Source organism: Nicotiana sylvestris, chromosome 3 (assembly GCF_000393655.2).
Source record: "Nicotiana sylvestris chromosome 3, ASM39365v2, whole genome shotgun sequence".
Classification (NCBI taxonomy): Eukaryota; Viridiplantae; Streptophyta; class Magnoliopsida; order Solanales; family Solanaceae; genus Nicotiana; species Nicotiana sylvestris.
The window spans coordinates 217,255,686-217,279,120 of NC_091059.1; the positions used below are offsets into that span (position 1 = coordinate 217,255,686).

The 23,435-nt window shown below is 35.7% G+C and overlaps 2 protein-coding genes and 1 long non-coding RNA gene across 5 annotated transcripts; 2 read left to right on the forward strand and 1 right to left on the reverse strand.

Annotated features, from left to right (window-relative positions):
• The first annotated feature begins 2,244 nt into the window (after positions 1-2,244).
• LOC104244654 (uncharacterized) lies at positions 2,245-18,497 on the forward strand. 2 transcript variants are annotated; one of them, XR_011406355.1, is made up of 20 exons: positions 2,245-2,533; positions 2,635-2,704; positions 5,438-5,480; positions 5,963-6,040; positions 6,169-6,253; positions 6,444-6,526; positions 6,885-6,942; positions 7,080-7,189; positions 8,124-8,182; positions 8,339-8,435; positions 9,541-9,576; positions 10,651-10,787; positions 12,568-12,638; positions 12,745-12,798; positions 13,861-14,003; positions 14,823-14,963; positions 15,872-16,096; positions 17,071-17,130; positions 17,264-17,421; positions 17,602-17,707. XR_011406355.1 is itself a non-coding variant. In XM_070171489.1 (20 exons), exons 1-20 carry the CDS (start codon positions 2,371-2,373, stop codon positions 18,187-18,189), a joined length of 2,151 nt encoding a protein of 716 aa, XP_070027590.1. In that variant the 5' UTR covers positions 2,248-2,370; the 3' UTR covers positions 18,190-18,497. The 2 variants fall into 2 exon arrangements, 1 of the variants encoding a protein (XP_070027590.1); XM_070171489.1 differs by lacking the exon at positions 17,264-17,421 and adding an exon at positions 18,070-18,497 and having other exon boundaries at positions 2,248-2,533; positions 17,602-17,919.
• A 262-nt stretch (positions 18,498-18,759) lies between these two features.
• On the forward strand, positions 18,760-20,781 carry LOC138886971 (uncharacterized). Of its 2 annotated transcripts, none has more exons than XR_011405951.1 (3): positions 18,760-19,046; positions 19,642-19,895; positions 20,506-20,781. It is a non-coding gene; the product is annotated as an uncharacterized lncRNA (long non-coding RNA). The 2 variants fall into 2 exon arrangements; XR_011405952.1 differs by having other exon boundaries at positions 18,760-19,041.
• On the reverse strand, positions 19,353-21,208 carry LOC104244653 (galactoside 2-alpha-L-fucosyltransferase-like). The gene is made up of 2 exons (XM_009800123.2): positions 21,086-21,208; positions 19,353-20,989 (listed from the first exon to the last, which is right to left on the reverse strand). The coding sequence occupies exons 1-2, from the start codon at positions 21,192-21,194 to the stop codon at positions 19,533-19,535; spliced, it is 1,566 nt and encodes a 521-aa protein (XP_009798425.2). The 5' UTR covers positions 21,195-21,208; the 3' UTR covers positions 19,353-19,532.
• Between the last annotated feature and the right edge of the window lie 2,227 nt (positions 21,209-23,435).

Sequence of the window (23,435 nt, forward strand, 5' to 3'; positions counted from 1 at the left end):
TTTGGTTGTTGTTGCTGTGTTTACTGCATACTACCCAGCTGATCATTCCTTCCTTCTTTGTCCTCTATACCAGGTACACAATTACACTACCAATGTAACTCGAAAGTTTGAGCAATGAGTATAAAAGAGAAGATCTGCAAATGTTGTTTATATACATGTACTGTTGTGTTGAATGTCATGTAATGTCTAATAGCTCATATTTTGGGATACTGAAGTTAGCTTACAAGCCTAGTTGATGTCAATATAGGGTATCGAATGATAATTGTATATGTATGCTGTTAGATAAAAGTGGTCTCAATGAATTAGGTTGCATCTCAGATTTAGTTTACTTTGCCATATATGCTGTAATGTAGTCCAAGCATGAAATTTGTACACTGTAAATTAAGTTCTTTCCTTTCCAATAAATTGCCATATATAACTCTTAAAACCATGTTTCAAGATAAAGAACACAAATTCAGGGCCTCAACCTCATGAAGGTCGAGCCCAGGTTGAAGACAGACCAGGCAGGCCCGCATCGAGCGAGCAGTGGCCCAGGTCTGGCCAACCGCGCGTGGGCTGGATTTGGGCCCATGATTATTTATTCGACTGACTGTGCACGCAGCCTCGTCCCTGATTTTAAGCATTTCCGAATTCTGTTATAAATAACTTGCAAGCATTAATTAATTCGGACTATCTACTGCTTTCGATTGATAGAGACAAACACGACAAGAAACATAGTTGCTATAGGATATCTTTTTTTAAAAAAATAAGAACGAGATGAGCCTCGATGAAAACAAACAAAACGCGCAGATGCGGGGCCCTTGTTAAATGTATATTATTGAAGCATTTAGTTTCCAGGACGGGTTGCTTAGCAAATCTCACAACCCTCCTAAAATAACAACACGATAGTCTCTTTAGGATACGCTTTAATAAACCTTACCTTCTTAAACTCGGGTGCACATTTATGTGACCCAAATCCAAATCTCGACGGATTCGAAATGTATTTCTAATCACGGGTACATTGATTGTGACGTGATCCGAGAGGCATATCCATGACGTCGCGAATTCCTTTTAAAAGTAGAACGAGACGAGCCTCGTCAAATAAAAATATACACAGTTGCGGGGCCCTCTAACTGTATATACATTAAAACACTCAGAATTCGGGACATGCCATTTAGCGAATTTTTCGGCCTTACCCAAAACAACAATACGCTAGTTGCTTTAGGCACGTCTTAATAATTTATTCTCCTTAATTCGGGTGCACATTTATGTGACCCAAATCCAAATCTCAACCGAGTCGAAATATGTCAACAACCATGGGTGCATTGATGTAACGTGGTTCGAGATATGTTTTCACGACGTTGCAATTCTTGATAAAATAACAGTAAATGACAAAAGCGGTTTAAAAGTTAAATTTTGCACATAAGTTCACACTTGTATAAAATCAGATAATCAAGCCGAATATAACAATTGAGCGACCGTGCTAGAACCACGGAACTCGGGAATGCCTAACACCTTCTCCCGGGTTAACAGAATTCCTTATCCGGATTTCTGGTACGCAGACTGTAATATGGAGTCATTATTTTCCTCGCTTCGGGATTAAAATTGGTGACTTGGGACACCCTAAATCTCCCAAGTGGCGACTCTGAAATAAATAAATAAATCCCGTTTCGATTGTCCTTTAATTGAAAAAACTCCCTCGTACCCTCACGGGTACGTAAAAAGGAGGTGTGACACTATACTCTAGCCATTTTTCATTTTTTAATTCATCACCCTTTAAACAGTAAAAATGTTTAAAGAATTTTGTTACGGCATATAAAAGAACATATGTTATTGCATTCTACTTCTACTGGTGAATTCTACATAATATTTAAAAAAATACCAAAAATTAACCGAACTGTACCGATACCGAAGAGAAACCGACATGATTGGGACGGTTTCGAAAAGTATAATTTTGGTTATACATAATAGAATAACTGAAAAATTGGTATGACACTAATTTTATAAAATAACCGGCCAAACCGAACCATTGACACCCCTAATCGCACAAGTGAGGTCTGGGGAGGGTAGTTTGCACCCAGACCTTACCCCTACCTTCAAGAAGGCTAATCTTTGTGTACGATTTCTATAATATAAGGGGTCTAAGTATTTGATGTTAAAATGTAAAGAATGTACATGTAATTGAGTAGTATTATAAGGATGTTTAGTATAAAAAAACCCGAACTCCAACTCCGAATATGATATGGAAAATACTTGGCCCGACAATATAAAATTACGAATCAAATCGTGTCCTGATCCGAGACATCAGTGTACCGGTAGGCAGCCACTGCTCTTAATCACATTCCCAAGTCCCAAACAATTCCTCCGGTTGTCGAAAAGCAGAGTTTGATAATGGCGACGTCCTCTTCTTCTAGGGTTCCTGCAAAACCAGCGGGCACTTCTTCAATACTGTCGATGCTTAAGGCGTACTCTATCCCTTTTATACTTTTTTGTGCTTCACTCTTCTATCAGTTAGTCGTAATTCCTCGTGCCTTCCCTCGTTCGCATTATGATGGTGAGTCCACACTCTAACTAATTCTTTCTTTTAATTCTTATTCCGACTGTATGCCGTTCTTTTTTTTAAAAAATAAATAAATTATGGCATGATTCTTGTAGCATTGGGTATCAAAGCGCAAAGTTCAATTGAGGAAGTTAATCAGGCATACGAGAAACTCTCTTCAAAGTGGTACGTCCTTTTCACAGGCATTCCATTGTTACATATTTACATAGTTCTTGATTACCTTTTGCTATATATTGGTCACTTTGACTTACACTATGTTTGGATCATTGTTTTATAATGTATTGTATTGTACTATATTGTATTGTATTGTATCGTTTTATGGATACAACGTTTGAATAGATTGTATCGTTTGCTCTTGTTAAATAACATTTTGTTGTTTGGTTTGACTGTATCGTAACCCGCAATTTTTTTGAATAAAATTTATCAAGAATTACGCATAAAAATAATTTAAGAAAACCTCTTTCTACTAATTTATCATTAATTACGTAGTTTGGAAACAAGAGCAAAAATATGAGGAAAAAAGGTTAACTAATATTAGCAACACCAAAAGAATTAAAACGATGAAAAGAGACAAAGAATCGAATGGAGGCTTGGATAATAAAAAGAACGGGGCAAACCAACTCTAGAAAGAATGGAAGAAGACAAAGTAGGTCAATAGGTTAGAGATGTAGAGTTAAAATAAAAAATTTAACGGAAAAGGGCCAAATATACCCCTTTACTATCAGAAAAGATTTACATGTACCCCTCGTTATACTTTGAGTCCAAATATAGCCCCATCGTTATACTATTGGTTCAAATATACCCCCCTTCCGTTAAGTTTGTCCAAAGTGGACATCCAGTCCTATGTGGCACTGGCATTTGATGAGGTGGATACCACATGGCTTGCCACCTCAGCGCCCCTAAACCCATTTTACCCCTCCCTTCTGTTTTTTTTCCACCACTAAAATTTTCTTCCCGTCCACCACTATTGCCACCATTACTGTTACCAATGAAAAATATTGTATTCCAAATTTTAATCTTTTATATATGAATTAAGGGCGCTGAGGTGGCATGCCACTCATCAAATGTCAGTGCCACGTAAGATTGGATTTCTACTTTGGATAAACTTAACGGAAGAGGGGTATATTTGAACCAATAATATTACGGCAAGGGTATATTTGGACCAAAAGTATAACGCAGGGTATATTTAAATATTTTCTCATAGTAGAGGGATATAATTGGCCCTTTATCCAAAATTTAAATAATAAAATAGAATTATGGAGTAATAAGTAAGGGCATAATTAGAATAGAAAATAGGGAACGATCCCACCACACCAAATCGGTTGTTTCATAAAATGGGGCTTTTGGTTGTTCCGGAACAATGAATTTAACAATACGATACAATCAATTTTAAATAAATAATCAAAACAAACATTGTTTTGGGATAACAATACAATACGATACAGTGGGTAACAACCATCCAAACAAGCTGTTAGTCGCGGGCCCGAACTCCACCGCCACAGAAAAAAAGAAATATATTAGATGTACTTGTTATTCCAACACTGCTTCATCTATCCTTTGTGGGAAATTACTTTTTTTTTTTGTTAATTCCACAAACACTATAAAGGATGGAGTTTTAGACCCTAAAACCCCTAAAGGTTTGAACAGGACATAGGTACCCTGAGAGTAGAACACAAAACTTTCCTGGTAATTTGAGTGATTAGTCACCTCATTAAGGGGTGTTTATGTCTCATTAGAACCTTCAGGGGCGTTACTGTACCCAAAACCCACACCTTAAGGGTGTGTGTGTCTGTGTGTGGAATTAATCTCATACTTTGTACAATATTCATCACGTAGGTTTACTGATTTTGCTGTTGTGAAACTTATAGATGCTCAAATCTTGTCTCGGTCTAGATGCCTTGTCACTCTCCTAAGAATTCCATGAAATTCGTCAATTGCCTTGTTGTTAAAATAGCTCTTACTTGTTTGGATTGCCTCTGTGCTATACTTAAACTTGTTCTAGTGGAAATGGTAGTCTTAATACCAAGTACAAGGTTGTTCTTGTCCTTTGCCACATTATCATTTTCATTGCTAGTGGTTGTTCCCTCCACTCATTGAGCTTACTGAAATGGGCCCCTTTATCAGTTTTTTGAAAGCACTTCTTTCTATGAAAGAGGAGTACTTCTCTCTGAAACATGTCACGATATTCGCTTTTACTAGAATCTTATGGATGTAACATGACCAATACTCGTAATCCTTGCATCTTGTGCTAATTTTGCTTTTACTCCGTATTATTGCATTTTACACAATCAGCAACTTTAGTATTTTGTGCTAATGGGTCACCATAATCTTCAAAAAATTAACTCCTGCCAGATGTCCTTATGTGCCCTGGGTGTGTTCTGCTCAGTGAGAAAGTCAGTTAATCGAGAAAACAGAGCTCCACTATGCCACTTCTTAAAAAGTGAACAAATGGAAAGAGAAAGAAGAGAGACTCTGTTATGCTTTTAAATATATCCCTTAAACTAGGCTGTCTTATATTTCCTAATCGATGCTTCGTTTAAAAATTGTAACTTGAGAATCCTACTTCATTCGTACTTATAAAAAAAAAATAGTAACTTGACGTTTATTTTTGGAAAATTTATTTCCACTTTTTTCCCAACGAACTGATAAGGTCCACCAACGTGATAGTGTCTTAATATTCCTTTTGCTGGGATGAGGTGAAGTAGATATGACTCGTGAACATATTATATATATGCTTTCCGTGAGATATGTAATGAATGTGCTTCGAGTTTCTTGCACTTTCACTTTTCAGCTATTGCACATCATTGCTGTCAAATCTAGTATTGAACAGCAAGAAAAATTGATTTGGATTTGTTTGTTGGATTTTATTTGCTGGAAATAAAATGTTATTGTTTACAGGAATTTAGGTGTTGAAGTTCCTTCTACCATCGATTTTATCAAGGTTAGTCGTCTCATCACTTGATAATTTAATATGCTCCATTACTGTATCTTCATGCTGACGTCCTCTCCCTAGTCGTTTCACATTTTCCTTTTGATCCTAACATGTTTTTTTTTTAATAAATATTAATTTCTTTTTACATATAAGATTTTCTCATACCAACCGTCCAGATGCTTTATCCAACAGCTTCTTTATCATTATGTTTGTTTCTGTTATTGCTAACTTGTACGCATTCAATGCCCTTAACCATGGTATTGCATGCGTTTGGATATCCAAGACATGTGTAGCATTTTTCCTGCCATGGTATGTTCATAGTTGCTGCCTTTCCTGTGATTAGAGGTCTTGATGTTTCTATTTTAGACAGCTGTGAAGTGGTTGATTTTACTCACCTTTTGCCTGGCTTTCCTGCACCACTTATCATTACCATTTTTCCTCTATACCATGAATTTTTCCTATGGCATGATTGCTGCATAATTATTTCACAGGCTCGTTATGCTTTTGAATTGCTGACAAATCAAATTTGGAAGAGAGATTATGACTTATTCGGTATTGATGAGCAGTTCGTAAGTTTTCTATTCTAGCTTGCAGAGATAATTTAGTACCAAAAAATGGGAATCTGTAGATTCATTTCATGTTTGCTATTAATCTGTTCCGTCTTATGTTTTAATATATGTTTTCTTTGGCTATTCAGCATGTTATTGAAAAGGCTAAAGAGCAGTATGTCAGGAGAAGTATTTCAGCAATCAGCTTTCCTCTGCTGGAGACAATTTCTTTTGGTTTGTAACACCTCTTTAGATAGACTTTTGCTAGGCACGTACTTGCCTCGCTGCCACCCCACAACCCCACAGAAAGATAAACCAGAGATAATGTGATACTACCAGTGATTTTAGTTTTGTTTTGTTTTGTTTTTTCTAGAGTCACTATCTATGTTTGTCTGATGCAGATTTCTCTATCTTTGTACCTTAGATCCTGAAGACCATGCTTTTGATGTTATCAACTCTGAGAATTTTCAATCCAAGCTTGAAACTGACAAGGCATTGTTAATTCAGGTTTAATATATGTGCTGAACTGGAATATTTCTTACTCTTTTGAATTCTTATGCATCTACAAGTTTGTGTCTTCATTATTCATCCTCTGTGTATATAGAGTTACACTGATTTACATAGGCATACTATTTTATCAACCAAAAATGTACTCCCTCATTTATATATCCGGCTGTTATGAAGGGTTAAGTGCATAGTCAGATACTATCGTTCAATAACATGCCATGAAGCTCTTTTTGGCATGTCGAACCTGTATTACCTCAATATGTATAGTTTCTCAGAGCTGTATGCTCTTTCATTATTTATTTTTTATTTTTTCATTTGTTTACTCCTATGATGGGTGTTGACCAAAATTCTTCTCTAGATTTTTTCTCCTGGGAGTGTGCGATGTGCTCAATTTTCAAACAAATGGAAGAGAATTGGTAAGAGTTTGAATATTTTTGCAGACATTTATTTCCCATCTATAATTTGCTAATGTTATTTGGTGTATTGATTTTGTACCCTGCTAATGTTATTTGGTGTGTTTGTCCCATATATTTCTTCTACCTTGTGTCTTCAGTTACTTTGCTGGATGGGGTCGCAGATACTGGAGTTATTGATCTTGCTGATGTTCAACTTGCCACATATCTAGCTGAGAAAGGACCTGGTGGACTACCATTTTTTAGACATGGAAAGTATTTTAATAAACAAATGTAAATTTTACTTTGTCATTCCTAAAAATGCTTCGATAGAATAGTGCAGCTGTTAGATCATATTCTGCTGAATTACAAGCTTGAACGCATTTCATGAAGTTCATATTTATGGCTGATATTTTGTTCTTCCAGTGAAATCATCTACAGAAGTGTGGTTCAATTGGTAACGTAATAGGGAAATAAATTTATATTTTAGGGACTGAATTAGATAACTACTACGTTTGGACTGACATAAGCCTGGTATTTACGTGGAGAAAGGTAGAGGAGCGGGCCCATTATCCTCCGAGTTTCAAACCGTGTGGCACTGACACTTGAGGATTTTTTGCTGTCTTTTGCAAAAAAAGGAAAAAAGAAAAAGAAAAAGAAAAAAGAAGAATTAGATAGCTTTATGTGGTATTCAGCGATTTAACTGCAGCCCTTGACCAATAATGGCTGCTGTTAAGTTCTGAATCATGTCTGCTATAATTTCATTAGAGGCAAGATGCGATGGACTTGAAGTACTATAGCTCATCGAATTTAGAAAAAGAGTACATATGAGATGGCAATGCAAAATGCCTTTGCAGTAGTAAGAAGATCTGGAGATATGAAACTGAATAATCGGTGGAGTGGTCTTATCATGATTAACTCTTCCCTAGGTGCTATATTGTGTAAATTATACATTAGCGCCCAGAATTTCGGTCGCTAAGATGGAGGAACCGAGATTGAGGAAAAAGACAAATTCTGACTTTATACATGTTTATCTAGGACTTACCTCTGCTTTTCCTTACCTTACAATTTTGATAGGGATAACCTCGTCCACCAAAATCAATTTGAATTGCAGTTCATTATGCTTTAATGGATTGACTGACACTGATGCATGAATTCCCCCATCTCTTCAACTCTTTTTAACTCGACTTATTGGTTCACTTACAGGTGTTCCAGTATTTGTGGCTTTCCCCCCAGGTTGTAGAGATTTAAGGTGCATGTCTAGGTGAGTTTCCTTTTCTGACCATTTCTTATGTTATTTTCTTGTCATCCAGACATGTTTTCTTGGTTGGAGCTCAAAACTAGAGTGTGGACTTACTTTGCCTTGAACACAATTTCCTGCTAGTTGTATTTTGCTAATAATACTTCATAATCTGATTAGATATGAAGGAGAACTTTCCATTGATTCAGTTACTGATTGGGTTGCGACGACCATTCTAAGTTTGCCACGTATTCGGTACTACTCGAAGGAGTCAATGGTAACATATGAGATTTAGCTTTCATCTTTTGTTTATCTGCTGTCATTGCACAATTTGGCTGATGGGTGGGTTAATATGTGTGAGAAAACTGAAAATGGCAGTTTCGTTGGATTTTAGGAACAAAGACTTTAGCGAGCCTTTTTTTTAGGATTAGGTTCGTTTGCTCAAACTTCCAAAGTTTGCTTATTTTGAGAAGAATTTGTCAAAGTAGATTTATCAGAAAAGCACATCTTAGAGAGTAGCAGTTTGGGTTTGTCAAATGATTTGAGAACTGTTTTTGTCAGTGTTAGAGAAACAATTTGTATTTGACCGATCTTTCAATCAAGTGGTTTTGAGCGTCATATTACGAAAAAGCGACAGAAAACATTCACTTTTTTTCAATCAGTATTATTTAAACCAATAACCGATTCTAAATATTTATTATGAAGACACTTTAGTTAAATTCTCAATTTTATTTAATTAAATGTAAAAAATAAATAAAAAATTACAAATCAATATAAATATAGTTATCTCAAAGTCATAATTGAAATATTTTTAGTCATTTAATATTCATTTGACGTAAAGGTATACATCTTATATATATGTTATTTTATAACTGAGATACATATAGGTAAAATAAATAGGGATAGTTTGGCAAATGTTAATTTTTAGTAAGGGTATTTTTGTCCTGTAAAATTAATTTTCTATTCTTCTTGTGCTTTCAAGGAGAAGTTACAAAATTTTATTTCCAGTCTGCAGCAGGAAAATTAGTTTATGCTACTATCTAGAATACATGTCTTTAAAGTTTGGCCAAACTCCTTAATTCTTCAAAATAATACTCAAGTCCTTAATACTTCAAAACTCCTTAATTCGTCTAAAAGTTACTACTTTTTTTTTTAATTTTAAAATAAACCATTTCTTGTCTCCCAAAAGCTTGGCCTAACAGGCTATTATTCATATGTGTTTCTCTAGTTGTATATCACGAGTTTTTCCACATCCACATCACTTGTGTGTGGTAACTTCTTGATGGATCAGTATGCATGCAAACTTTGTGCTTAACTTCTTGATGATGGACAAGTTTTGCAAGCTTTAAATATTCTGATTCACAGCTTCTTTTTCATTCCAGGCCCAGGATTTTCTGATGAAAAGCAAACCCCACAAGGTACAACTTCTGACAGCCTTCCCAACTACTTCAGTTGTAAAAAAGAAAGAAAACTAAGTGATGAAAGATGGCCAGTTGCTGCAACTTATGATTGACTAGCTTGATTAACATGCACGCTAAAGTATCTGTTAAGGTTTCCCTTGCTTTTACCAATTCTACTGCATGTATACCGATCATATTTAACTGGTCAATTACAATGCAGTTATCAAAGGTCATAATCACGTACTCCTCTATCTGTGTAAAACCATCTTGAAGAATGAAGAGCATCCCATCATTACCTTTTTCTTCTAGTTATAAGATGCTATTGTTTTTTTTTGTTTGAGTAAAATAATGGATGATGCTCAAACATCCTCCTTAAAAGGCGACCAATAAGTTTTTTGAAGTATTACCATAACACGATCACCTTCAATATGCCGTATCTTCTTTTAGAAAGTGATCACTGTAGATCCCAAGCAGCACTTTTCGAAGTGTCCTCTTAGTGTTTAAAATTAAAGTTAAATAACATCCCAGCCCCTGAAAGGAAGAATATGTTTTACGCCTTTACCATTGTTTCCTAGAAAGTGAGGGAATATTATGCTGTGCAGCTTCTTTTTAACTGATACTCCATGGTTTAGATAATTGCTGTAGCTGGCATTGACTAAGTTGTCATGTTCTTAATTTGTTCAAAGTATGTCACAGGTTTTAGTATTTTGGTTGGACTGGCTGCACATACACGTTGCATTCCATATAGCTTAACTAGTTCTTTTTTTTTTTTTTGTTTGATGAAGTATAGCTTGACTCTTTCTTGAGCCGAGTGTCTATCGGAAACAGCCTCTCTACCCTCCCGGGTAGGGGTAAGGTCTGCGTACATATTACCCTCCCCAGACCCCACATGTGGGACTTCACTGGGTCTGTTGTTGTTGTTGAAGTATAGCTTGACTAGTTGTATTCTATGCAAGAATACACCCTGCTTGAGAATGTGAGGATATATTTCCATTTACACTTACATGTTTAGTACCCTGGTTCTGCCATGTGTACTGTTTTTACGCCGCTGGTGTAGAATTTGACAGGATTCATATATTTCTTAATGATAAGGTCAAGGTCATTTTCTTCTCTCAAACCGGCGAACGGGCAACTCCATTTATTCGTCAAGCTGCTAAGAATTACTCAGCCTATGCTACATTCGCGTTTGTGCTATGGCAGGAAGGAGAATCTTCATTGTGGTGGAATATGTAATGTACACTAGCTTTGCTGTTTCATTTTCCCGCTAATTTATGCATTTTTCCTTTCCCCTCATGTTAATTTGTCTTTCTATTTCTTTTGGAGGGAGAGGAGTTTGTGAATAAGTTCTTGATTTCTGCTTCTTTTTTCTCCTCAAATCTCTTCCCTCTCCCTCCCTTATCGTTTCTCATAGCATCGTTGGTTTCCATTTTCTTTTGGCTTTTCCTCACTGAGTGAATTTTTAACAGCTTCGAAGTTAACTAGAAGGGATCAACAACTGTCAAATCATTCTAAATCGTGCCTTTTTCGGGTACATGTGTTACAGTGTTAGCACATGTTAATAACATGGTTTTTTTTTCTAATTTATATCTAAAAGTATGAGTATAATTGTTTTTGGATATAATAAGGTGAAGTTCAAGCTTGCTATAAGTTACTCCCTCCAACACTCTAATTTTCAGCCGATTTTGAACACCAACACATTGTTTTTTTGGAAAAAAAGGGTAAGAAAGACATATTTAGGAACTACAAAAATTTCTATAAACCATTGGTTATTTTATGGATTTGAACTCTTTTATTTTAAGATAAAAGTTGCTTGAATACCCCAATTTTAATCATTTCATAAGAATGACATGAAGAGAGTACTTCGTTTCTTAATTTTCTTATATTATTGAGTTTGTTTGATTTTTTAACTTTTTAAAAGTTTCTTAAATGTTATTCATATAAGTTGAAATACCTAAATATGATAATTCCCTCATATTTCTTTATGTGGTAATAATTTAAAATGGTTCTAGATAAGTGTTTACAAAAAGACTAAAGTATAGTTTATTTTCCTTTTGTTGACTTCAGGTCTTCAACCTTTAGCAGTTTTTCTTTATCTGTAATTGTAAACTATACACAGATCAATACTTCTGTTTACATCTTCCACATTCTTTCAGAATACATCTCATTTTGGATTTACATTAGAGTAGGTAACTTGGTTCTACTATCTTTAAGGATGTTCATATCTACTTCTTTATTCCTAACAATCAATCAACTAGGCTTCAAGGAGTCAATCTCAAACTATTTGGGGGTTGACATGAATCCTTTATTCTTACGCTATATAGCCTATCATTTATTAACTCTTATAAAATTTCATAAATGATATTCCAAATCCGTTCTGAATCTTATTTTCAGTAAGCAATCTGGTTGGCTTTTTATTACACTTCAGCTTGTGAGTGGGGTTGTTTGCTGAATACGGAGTAATGCTATAAATAACGACTTCTGTTGTGGAGACCCAAGTTTATCTACATGATCTGAAACCTGAAAATCTTGTTGTTTATAGTTTTGTACTTTATCTATCTATATGAAATAATGGAATTCCTACTTACTAAAGTGCAGCAACAGAGTTTGAGCATTGATTGCTATGGACAGGGGTGGTTAAATAGTACCTTGAGGTACTTCATAATTGATGTATTTAGCTTAATAGAAGAGGAAGGCACTATGTTCATTGGATAGTCAGCCAATATGCAGCATTCTAGAAAAACTATTGTACACTAGCGTGGAACCTCCACGACGTGGTTTGAGCCAGCTAATTCATGTTCTCCAGACAATAGTCTTTTCTTGTAGGATTGATTCCTCTTCCATGTCTAACAGAAAAAGGAAAAAAATATAAAAAACAATGGTAAAGCAAATAGAGGTTTTTGTTGTGAAATGCTGAACTTTTACTTAGTTATTCTTTTATAATTCTATGCTCTCCCTTGATAATTTTCACTTAATGATGTTGTAAGATGACCTAGTGTCTTATCTATACAGGTTAGGGGTCGAATCTGCCCCTGCCATTGTATTTCTAAAAGAAACAGGCGTCAAACCTGTGGTTCATCACGGCAAGTTCATTTTCCTCCTCATTTCTTGTTGTTCTCTAGTAACTTCTGGTGGCTGTGATAAGTGACTTGTCTAAGATAGCAAGCTGAAAGATGTTTATGATTGTAGGCTATGTCAACAGTTCCTTGTTTGTGGATATTATGGAGAGGAATAAAAATCAAGGTACTTATCTTTTCTCCCTTTTACCAATATATTTGGCCATTTCGTCAGTTTCATAAATTAGTGTACTGCATAAGTGAATTGAACACATATTTTTTCATAAACTGCTTTATCTGATATTTTTTGTGGTGTGGCTAATCAATTTGAGATTTTAGCAAATATATTCAAGTCAGCCAAGTTTATTTTCTTCATGTTACGCTAGTGTCAGCAATATTGTGTTTGAGCGTTGGCGCTCATTTTAAATTGAGTTAGCAAATTTTCCTCTGGTGTTATCCTGTTTATTCTTGTTGAACGTTATGGTTAGTGTTTCCAGTATTAATAGAGGAGAATTCTGCTTCAAACTTCTCATCACCACTTCAACAATCGTGTTACAAAGTGTTTTTCACTCGTTAATTTCAAGCATATTTCCTCCAAGTGATAAGTCACTTTACCAAAAATTCTTTTTGGTGATTAATGCTTAATTAAAAAAATTCATTCTGGCTAGAGATGCCAGTAGTAGAGTGAATATAGAAGACAATATAGAAACTTAAGTCTTAAAACCATTGTTATATCCTGCTTTGTGCCTTTGCGTATGCTAGAGTGTCATGTAATGGCTTTGGATGGATGGTTAGTGCAATGTACCCAGATGTGAACAAGGAAATATATCTTTTTACTAGTTAATTGAAGCGTAGTTTTTCATGTGACCATTGTAGTTCCTGGAGTTATTCTTTACATATTGTATGCATAGTTGTGGTAATGTAGCTGCTTCAAATTTTACCAACATGCAAACTGGCATAGGCATTCACAGCACTATGAAGGCATAAGTGGGCATTTTCAGGTTGGCATATTTTCAGGTGACAATATGCAGAAAGATGAGTTCCAAAATTTGTGTTGTGATCATAATTCAAGGATGGTTGTGTTTGTGTTTATATGTCTTGAGTTCAGATTTAGCTGGAGCAAAACATTAAGATGCCGGGTTTGTGCTGTAGAATGCGATATTGAGACATGTCAAAAGACTTTAAATAATTGCGTCGCTGTTAGTTGTGTCTTACAAATCTTGCTGGTCTTTGTTTCATACTTCTTCAGTGCTTCCACAATTGAGGAGTGTAACTTCGATGGAACTGGGTTGCAATGCGCGGGGCTTTTCACGTGCTGGAAAGGATACCAGGGTATGGTATTGTGTTGTTTTAGCTGGGAGGTATAGCCAGGAGCTCAATGAAATGCGTGAAGTAAGCTCTTTTTCCTAGTTCCTTTTTCTTAATTAACGCTTAAGACTGTCATTTGGCTTATTCGTCCTTAGTTTTTAGTTGATTTATCTTTCCATCTGGTTTTAGAAAGTCTGAACGGAGTTTAACAGCAGATGTCGTGTGATAGGGGGGGGACTTTCTCTGTGTGTGGAGAGGGGGGGGAGAGAGAGAGAGAGAGGCACTCCCTATTTCAGCAGTTTTGCCACTGGACTTATATATTTGCAAATTGGCCCGTAGGGTGCCCCAATAGGGCCTGAATGAAAGACCCATGCCCGACGTAAACCATCAAAGTCCTAGTCAGCATATGCACTACCTGGAATCCTGGATCATACCAAATCTGAATTGACTTGCTACTGATCAACTCATAATACATAGAGGATGTACATCCCCAACAGTTAGCTCTTTCTTAACATTGCTGTTTAATAACTTTGAGATGAAAATTTAATTAGAATTGATAACACTTAAATAATATACCAGCACCTACAGTAATCTATCAGCAATGACATCCACTTGTCTGCATCTGCATATTACATATGCCTTCTCTTTTTAGTTATGTCCTACATATATAAATGCTAAAGATGTCTTCGTTGGGATGCATTTTCTGCTTTTTTTTGGTAAATTGCCCTATCCCTCTAGTGCAGGAAGAGACTTCGCTCGGGTCTGAAAGACTTCTCATTATTACGACATACATTGATTGATGTGGCTTCAAATCTTTTTTCACATTAAGCTACATGCATAAAATGTTAGATGCTATGAATGTCTGTTACCTTAGCTGATGGTGTAAATTACCTATCACATAAGACTGTTCGCAGGGTTCAAGAAACTCTTTCAAACGATGGAGAATTGACTGCAGTGGATCAAGATCCATCATCTGCACCAGCTCTGCTTGCACTAAAACAGAAACGACTGACATTTACCTGGCTTGATGGGGAAGCACAGAAAGTGAGCACCTCTCCTCGAATTTTGGCATTAATTCGGTTAAATAGGGCTGTGATTACATTTTCTGAAGCACCAATAGCTTTTTGCACAATAATTAGCATCCTCTTTTTTATTTTATAAAATTAATCTATTAATAGCATACCCATTTCGTGGTGAACATGACCTGTAGGAGTTATCTTTTGACAGACTGACGGAGTCCATGACAAACTGCAGAAAAGCATGCATGTAGAGGTTTTTTAGAATTTATTGTCTAGAGGAGCTTTTTTAGAATTTATTGTCTAGAGTGAAGATCAAACTCCTACAACCTCATCTTAGATGCTTAACTAGGCATCTTTATTTACTTGTTTGGGCCGATTCAACCTCCCATCTCAGATTCTTACACCTTTTCCTGAAAATTTCAGCTCTAGTGGCATTTCTGTAGATTTGCAAATTCTTCCTTTGTGCACAATTTTGGAGAAGGTGCATTAACGATTACTTTGATGGTTTCATTTTATTTAGCTATTAAAGCATAATGGATATGGAGGATTCATATAACCCGGCCCCAACTAATTTGAGATCAAGGCTTAGTTGATTCATTAGCTGGTAGGCTCTAAATTTCCAGTTGGTTTTGGGATCCAAACCTTGGTAAAGCTTGAAGAATCCTTATGCTTTGAAAAACCTTTTGTTCCTTAATGTATTTGAGAGATGCTCCCTGAACTTGAATGTGATTCATATAACTATCTTTCTTTCCCTTTTCTGCTATTATTCTTCTAATTATAGACTTCAGTTATATTATCTAAGCATGTAAGACTTGGCTGATTATTTTATTACTTTGTGGAACCCATGAGGTCCATCGGGTTGGATGATTGTTCTTTGAGCAAAACTATGATTTTCTGTCACGTTGAATGCTAATAGCTTCTCCTTTTGTACAGAGTTACTGTTTCTTCTACATTAATTCAGAAAATAGTTATGAGACCTGTGGGCCGAGGAGGGATATAACAGACGTAGCACAATTGTTTATTGTACGCTATGAGAGGAATGTTACAGAGGATGTTGAAAAGCAGCCGACCAGCAGATACTCAGAGTTGTACAATGTTGAAGCTGATCCTGCATCTCAGCTTGTGGCAAAATACAATGGTTCTAATAAAATTGAAGAGGTTAGTAGACTGACAGGTTCCATTAAATTCCCTTAGCAAGTCACATGATGGATCTACTGCCACATTCTTCTGTAATTGAGCATAAACTCGTTAGTTTATCTATAAAATGTTCCATGACAGCAAAACATCATCTTCCTTGTTCTGTGGTGCAATTTATTTTTCTGTTGAATACAGCCTTTGTATTGGACAATCTATGACAGCCTTCACTTGTGCACAAGCTGGTGGTTCGTCCCTCCAAACTGTAAGAATTCAGTTCAACCCATGGCAAAAACACAAGTAGAACGAGAAAGATAGGAGATGGAAGCAAAACCAATTCTGTCACCTGGTTGCAATTTCTAAATCCCATTCCATGGCTCTCTGCAGTCCACACAGTGACTAGCAGTCCTTTGATAATTGCTTCTAATTGAGCATTTACCTCTATTTTTTCCCTCCTAAACTATTTCCCTTTCCCAGTGGTTTTCTTTCTTTGAACAAAAAGTACATGTTTATGTAGACACGTTTAGGAGATGAGTTAATTTTGGAGGTTGGAGCTAAAGGGTCGTTTCCTTTCCCTCATTGATGATATGGATCACATGTTTGATGCATGATACCACTTTTAGATAGTTAAACAAGGTCCCTCATCAGGGAAAATATGTGTTGTGAAGCCAGATAAACTTGTTGGAAGCTCTGTTCTATGCGAACACAATTCATTCATTTCCATCTACTAAGACTGCCTCATTTATAGTCAAAACCCTCCTGCTTGTAGAACATGCTAGTAATATGCTACATTAGCAAATAACGCTTGGCTCTCTACACGTTTGCCCTGTCTGTATTTGACTGAATTATTAGCATACATGGGGAATAACCTACATAGGAAAATATAGTCTATCCTGAGATTTGTTGGACCTTCATTCTTGTACGAAGCCAGCTATTTTATGAGAATATTTATGATCATTACACCTGAATATCTAACGTATTGTATATTGGAATGACAGATTGTACAATGGATTTCTGAGATAATCAAAGATGGCGACTCCAAGAATCTTCCTTCATTTGTAAGTTAATTTCAAAAATCTCTCTGTTGAAACGTGTTTGCTTTAATTGATTCAAAGGTGGTTTAGGGGTTCTAAAATTGGATCTTATGAATGATGACCCCTCCTTCAAGATTGTAAGCTCTATTCATGACAGCAATTGCCAGTTGGTTGAAGATGGTACACCAGAACTTGTGCATGCACAATTTCTTTTACACCTTGCAACTAAATCTCTATGTAAGATTGATCTATCGCTCACTTGAATGGAATTATGGATACTAGTCTGGAAGGTACTTAATCAACGAGGGAGAAGTGGTAGGAGCCATCTCCTTTTAATATTGTATTAGATATCGATATCATTATGAGATAATGGTTTCTCATGTTATTTAAGTATCCATATGTTGATTGCAAGGATGTATAACTGCAGAAAGCTGTCTTTAGCCCTTTTATAGATTCCTTTTCTAATTCTGTATCTTTATACCCATTTTGTTACAGAGAACTAGGACTCCTGAATTGGTTCCGGAGGATGCAGATTCCAGTTGGTCATCTTGGTCTCAAGGAACCGTTGGCCCTAATGGAGGATTTAAACATAGAATCAAAAGTTTCCTAAATAGAATTCACGATTACAGTGGTGATCCAAGGGTTGGACCCTTTCTGCTCCTGGCATCATTAATCTCATTTGGTAGTGTTTGGCTGAGGAGAAGTCAGGTAGCTCAGTCAAGCGAATCAGATCATTCAAGCGAGAGGTCCAATGAGCCAGAACATTTGAGCCAGCAGACCAGAGAGTCCGATCACACTCAGCCAAGTGCAAGGGTAGTGATACAATGTACCTAAAACTTGCTCTGGGCTAGCCCATGCAAGCACTAGGCCCTAGGCTATTTCAATTTATTCCGTAAACGATATTCATTGACCTCTTTGGAAATTACGTAACATCGATCCTTTCCACGTTATATCTCTTTGCAGGACACAACCACACGAAAGCGAAGAAATCGCCCAAGAAACGATCTTGTTCCACCTTCTATGACTGACGTGGAACCTAAAGATGCTTGCCAAGCGGAATTTTCAGATTCTGATACTGGCTAGTTGGGTTCAAATAACTGCAGGCTGTTTTATTAGCACAGGGTAGAAGCTGAAATTTGTTGCGAGCAGGCGGATGACTAACAACCTCCTTTACATAACTGGTTGCCTTGCAGGCATCGATACCATGTAAATTGAGCTCGATAAAATTTCCTGATGTGTAAACATATCAGTAGTTTAGTTTTAATTTATGAAGGAACGGAGAATTGATAAAATAGTGACCAAGATCATATGTCACGACAGAGAAAAACATTAGTGCAAAAATATATCACGATTCTGATAGAGTAAAGTTCATTCAAATATTTAGAATCTTCCATTTTCTTTCTTACAAATTGTTTTGTTACGTAATTGTTTCAATATTAATACATCAAAGTGTCTACAAAACTATAATGACGTAAATCTTGATAATATTAAGTGTAATCCATTGTCTGTCGTGCAGTGAAGAGTCTAGTAGTAACCTTATTATCCAAATTCCATTGATGGATGATCCTCCTATATCATTTGCTTAATTTAGAATTTAAGGTAATAGTGATATTCTTTATTTGAAGGGAGCCGCCAGGGTTCGAGCCGTGCGAATATGCTGTCTACAAGAGACCCTTGTGTTTCGGTCCCTCCCCGGACCCCGCTATTCGGTCCCTCCCCGGACCCCGCTCATAGCAGGAACTTAGTGCATCGGGCTGCCCTTTTATTTGTGATTGAGCCTCGCTTTTTCCATCCATTCGGATTCAAGAAGAAAGGAGGACGTTTAGCCTAATCCCTCTATGAGCCCAGGCTGTGCATCGGGGACAAATCGGTAGAGAGAGGATCGTCGCAAGTAGCAGGAGTGCTTTGGCAATCTATCATCTCTCCGATCCGTTGGTAAGGTAGATTTTCATAGCTCCAGTTGATGACTGCTTCTGTGATGTCGAGCTCTATCCATTTCATTTCGATTTTGTCTGTTTACCGAGTTTTGGTTCTGGGGGAGAAGATCCTGTTTATAACCATAGAATTATGGTTTAGCGAGTTGCGCACACACGCTCATGTATATTTGTGGTGCGTTGAAAATCTTATTTTCCACTAAGGTGAACTCATCCATGTTTTTGCCAGTTGCTCAGAGAAATGCTGAGTATACAATGATGTAGCAAAAAGTACGAATACTTACCATTAAATAAAATAAAAAACTCCACACATAAACAGAAATTTATGGTTTTAACTTTCATTAAACACTGAAAAATATGATTTTTTCTCTTCTTCACTCTAAGTTGCATCATTGCCTGTCATCAAAAGAATCGTGTCAATGAAAGAATCTTGTAATAAAGTTATATTTACTAGTCCTGCAACAATTGTGTTTCCCTTATTCTAACATGTTACTATTCACCATTCTGATCAAATAGCTTTAAACCCCAGCTCATATCCTTACAATGTCTCACATGAGGAACAAGATTACCTGTGTTATAACTTCCTGTTTTCTTTTTGCAGTCATAATTTGGAGGGGAATGATAACATGGCTCCAAAGACATATCGCGAAAACAAGGTGGATTATGTACTGTCCCATTCTCAAACTTGTACAAAATCCAGGGCTTCAAACCTCCAAGACCCTGAGCTACATATCCAAAAGTAGACCATGCACTTGTAACCAATTTGTCAGTTAAACTCAGCAAATACATCTCTGCCCACGCCTTCCTATCGTGCATCAGCTTCTCAGTTTGTTGATGCTCCTCATGACTTGGCTGGTAAACACTAACAATCTCTCCTGTTACAGTAGGATTTTCCCAATACATGTTCCTGATCTCCTCAAAATATCTTGGACTTAGAGATGTCATCAATATGCTTATAGTCTTCGTCTTGCCAGATGAATTGACTATAGGCTCATTCGGGTTAACCCGTGGCAGTAGATTCTCCTTTGCTGTACAGGCTAAAATCTGATCCAATACATACTTAAAATTACCTACACCTAAATCAAAGACTCTAATTTGAATCCCTATTTTTTCATCTGCATTGGCCAAATAAGCTTGATAGTACCTAGTAATAAGTCCCCACACAGAATTTGTGGGATGGAAAAGGTACCTACCTAAAAAGTGGAACACAGTTCCTTTCTCTGGAAAAAGATTGTTTAACTCTTGCTCAAAAGATGGGATCAAGAAAAGAGCAGGGACATAATAGTTATTTGACTTCACAAATAACCAAGGGATTTTCTTGAGAAAAGTTTGGTCAGTGTCACAGAAAAATAATTTGTCTTGACCATCATAGTCATGATTTAAATGAAGGTACATGAAGGGATGTATTCTTGACTTATTATTTCTCACCATATAACCATAAGAAAGTGGAGATTTCTGATTAAAGGTACTGAACTGATCAAGTATGGGAAAATCTGAGGGAAGCAACCAGGAAACTTGAGGAAAAGGTTCACAGAATAAGTCAGGTAAATTAACTCTGGGGTCAACAAGAAGGACTCTGTTTGTGAGAAGAGCATAAAGAAAAGCAGAAGTTAAGGTTAGTATTCTGTTCCCTAAACCACTAAAGGATACCCAAATCACATAATTACAAACTGAAGAACTAGTACTGTATTGATCACCAGATTTTATAAGGTCGACAGTTCTGTTATATAATTCTGTATACGGTCCACATTGCTTATGTAGAGCTTCGTATCTTCTTAACCTCGAGATAAGATAAGACGAAGGCTTATGGCGCAGACCTTTGATATATAAGAGTGATTCATACCTACTCAAGCAAGATGTTTCATCAAATCCAGAAGGAAGAAGGCCACCTAATAGTTTATCTTTTGGCATTATCACTGGCCGAGGAATATCATCTTCAGAAACTGTGGCTGAAAAAAGAAGAAGAATAGATTAAGTTTGTTTACTAGTAGTAATATAAGTGAATCAAAAGGCAAAGTTGAGAAAATAAAGAAGAAATGAAATACCTTCTGAAGGTTTAACATGAAAAAATCTAGCTTCAGCCAAAGTCCACAAGCAATCAGGAGGTAAGTTCCCAAAAACTATGGCAACTGAGAATACAAGAGTCAGAACCATCAAACAAACGACGAAAAAAGCCAAAAGAGTCATAGGATTGAGACCCCATTTCGACTCTGAAATCTTTAAAACAACACTGGATTCGCGATTGGAAGAAACTAGCTGATCATTGGAGGTTTTCTTGAATCTCTTCATAGTTACTCCAATCATGAACCAGGGGTATCAATCAAAACTGAAATACAAAATTGCAAATGTGCAGAAAGACAAAATTGGCATGTAGTAGAATGTGTTCTAAAATTAGAGCAAGAAACAAAGTATTGGTTGCAGTCCCTACTCAAGTCTTGGGTGACATGCAAATGCAATTATGCAAATGCAAATTAAGACGTTGATGGATACATTATGTACCAAATTAATCATTCTTTCTTAATTACTAGTATTAATTACTGAGGATTGCTTTCCTTTGTGGGCTGAGTGCAGTTCATCTTGCCTCTTATCAGTGTCACACTAATTGCTATTTTCTTGTTTTCTATACATAAGCTTCCTAGGCTGCTGCCTTTTTCATTTTGGCTATTAAATTCTTTGCTGCTTTTGATCATCCAAAGAATGAGGGTCAAATTTGGACAAACATAACATATGTGGCCTTTATCTTTGACCTTTTATATTCGTTATGTCATTCACTGCATTACTATTTCAGACGCATTTAACTCTCAATAATACTTGCTGATCAAGAAATTATAACTCGAACTACGTCTAAGAGAAATTATACTGTAAATTATAAACGAGTTCATATTTAACAATTTGAACCACATCCACGTACACATTTTGTCAGTTCTGAGAGAAATATGTTGGGTCATTATGAAAATAAAAAGAGAAAAAAAAATAGTCTTGAATTTTTTTTGGAATTTGTCGATATCCACATTGGAGAGATTTGTCTGCGTGTGTGTGACTGTGTGTTAGTGTGAGTTCACGTGCTCACTACACATATAAATTACTCCTAAAACCAATCATAACTGTACAAAAAAGGTAAATTTTTTATCTGTTTACACCTAATTAATAATGCATATGAATTTATAAATAGACGCATCATACATTTAGACTGTGAAAAAAATAGATGCATCTCGCTTGATCATAGTCAATTAATATTATATATGTTTACAATTAATACTATATATGTTTACTTAATAAAATCACGTAATCATAATAAATTGTTACCATTGTACGAAAAATATTTTACATAAAAAAAAAAGTTCCTAATTTAAGTTTGTTACCGTTTGTTTTAAGATATCCAAACTTCACTGCAATTATTAATTTCTTGTATTCAAACAAACTTAAGGGAGTAACTTAGTCCAAAAGTGGAAGAAAATCATTATTGGATGTTTATCCTTCGACTTTCTATTACGGTGGGCTTTGACTTTTAGAGAGCTGGCATATAAAACGGGAGAAATTCAAAAATAGTGTTCATTTAAAAATAGCTACAGTTTCTAAAGTAATCGAATTTTAGCCACTTTTTATATAAAGATAAATTTGAATGAAAATACTGTTCAAAATCCGAAAAATACTCCAGCATAATATATTGGAGCTTCAGTATATTATGCTGGAACTTTCCGTGTTGCAGCAAAATAGTGGCTATTTTTTAATGACTTTGCAAATACCGGCTATTTTTGAATGACCAGTCTGAAAACTGGCTAGCCCGTACTATTTTTACATATAAAACTAGACTAATACCAAATGTAAGATACCTTTGTCTAATAGTTTTGCTTTTAAATTAATTTCTTATTCATAGCTATCACCATCTCATTTGGTAAGAGTCCAAGATAGTAAAATATAAAGATAATTCTGTTGTGCTGTTAAATCTTGCAGTAATTTTCGCCTTCCTTCAGAATATGTACTATCAAATCATTTAAATAAAATTATTAAAATTAGTTACCAAAAAAAGAGACCGAAACATATAAGCATACAGACAAAAAAAAAAGGACTTTTAAAGTTTGTGTAGTTATAAATTAATCTTACTAGTAAAGTACTCTCTCCGTCTCATATTATGTGTCGTACTTCTCTTTTACACGTCTCTTAAGAAATATTAATTAGGAAAGAGATTAGACTATTCTACTCTTATTTATATCTTAAGATATAATCTCTCTTCATTGAATATTGGTTCTATTTATGCGTTATCTCTACCTTCAAGAACAATTATTACTAAGGGTAAAAAAAGAAAAAATAATTAATTTTATCTTGAAATTCTAAAAATAATTTTAGATAATTATTTTTAGTAATCACGACTATTAATATAAAACGGAAAGAGTA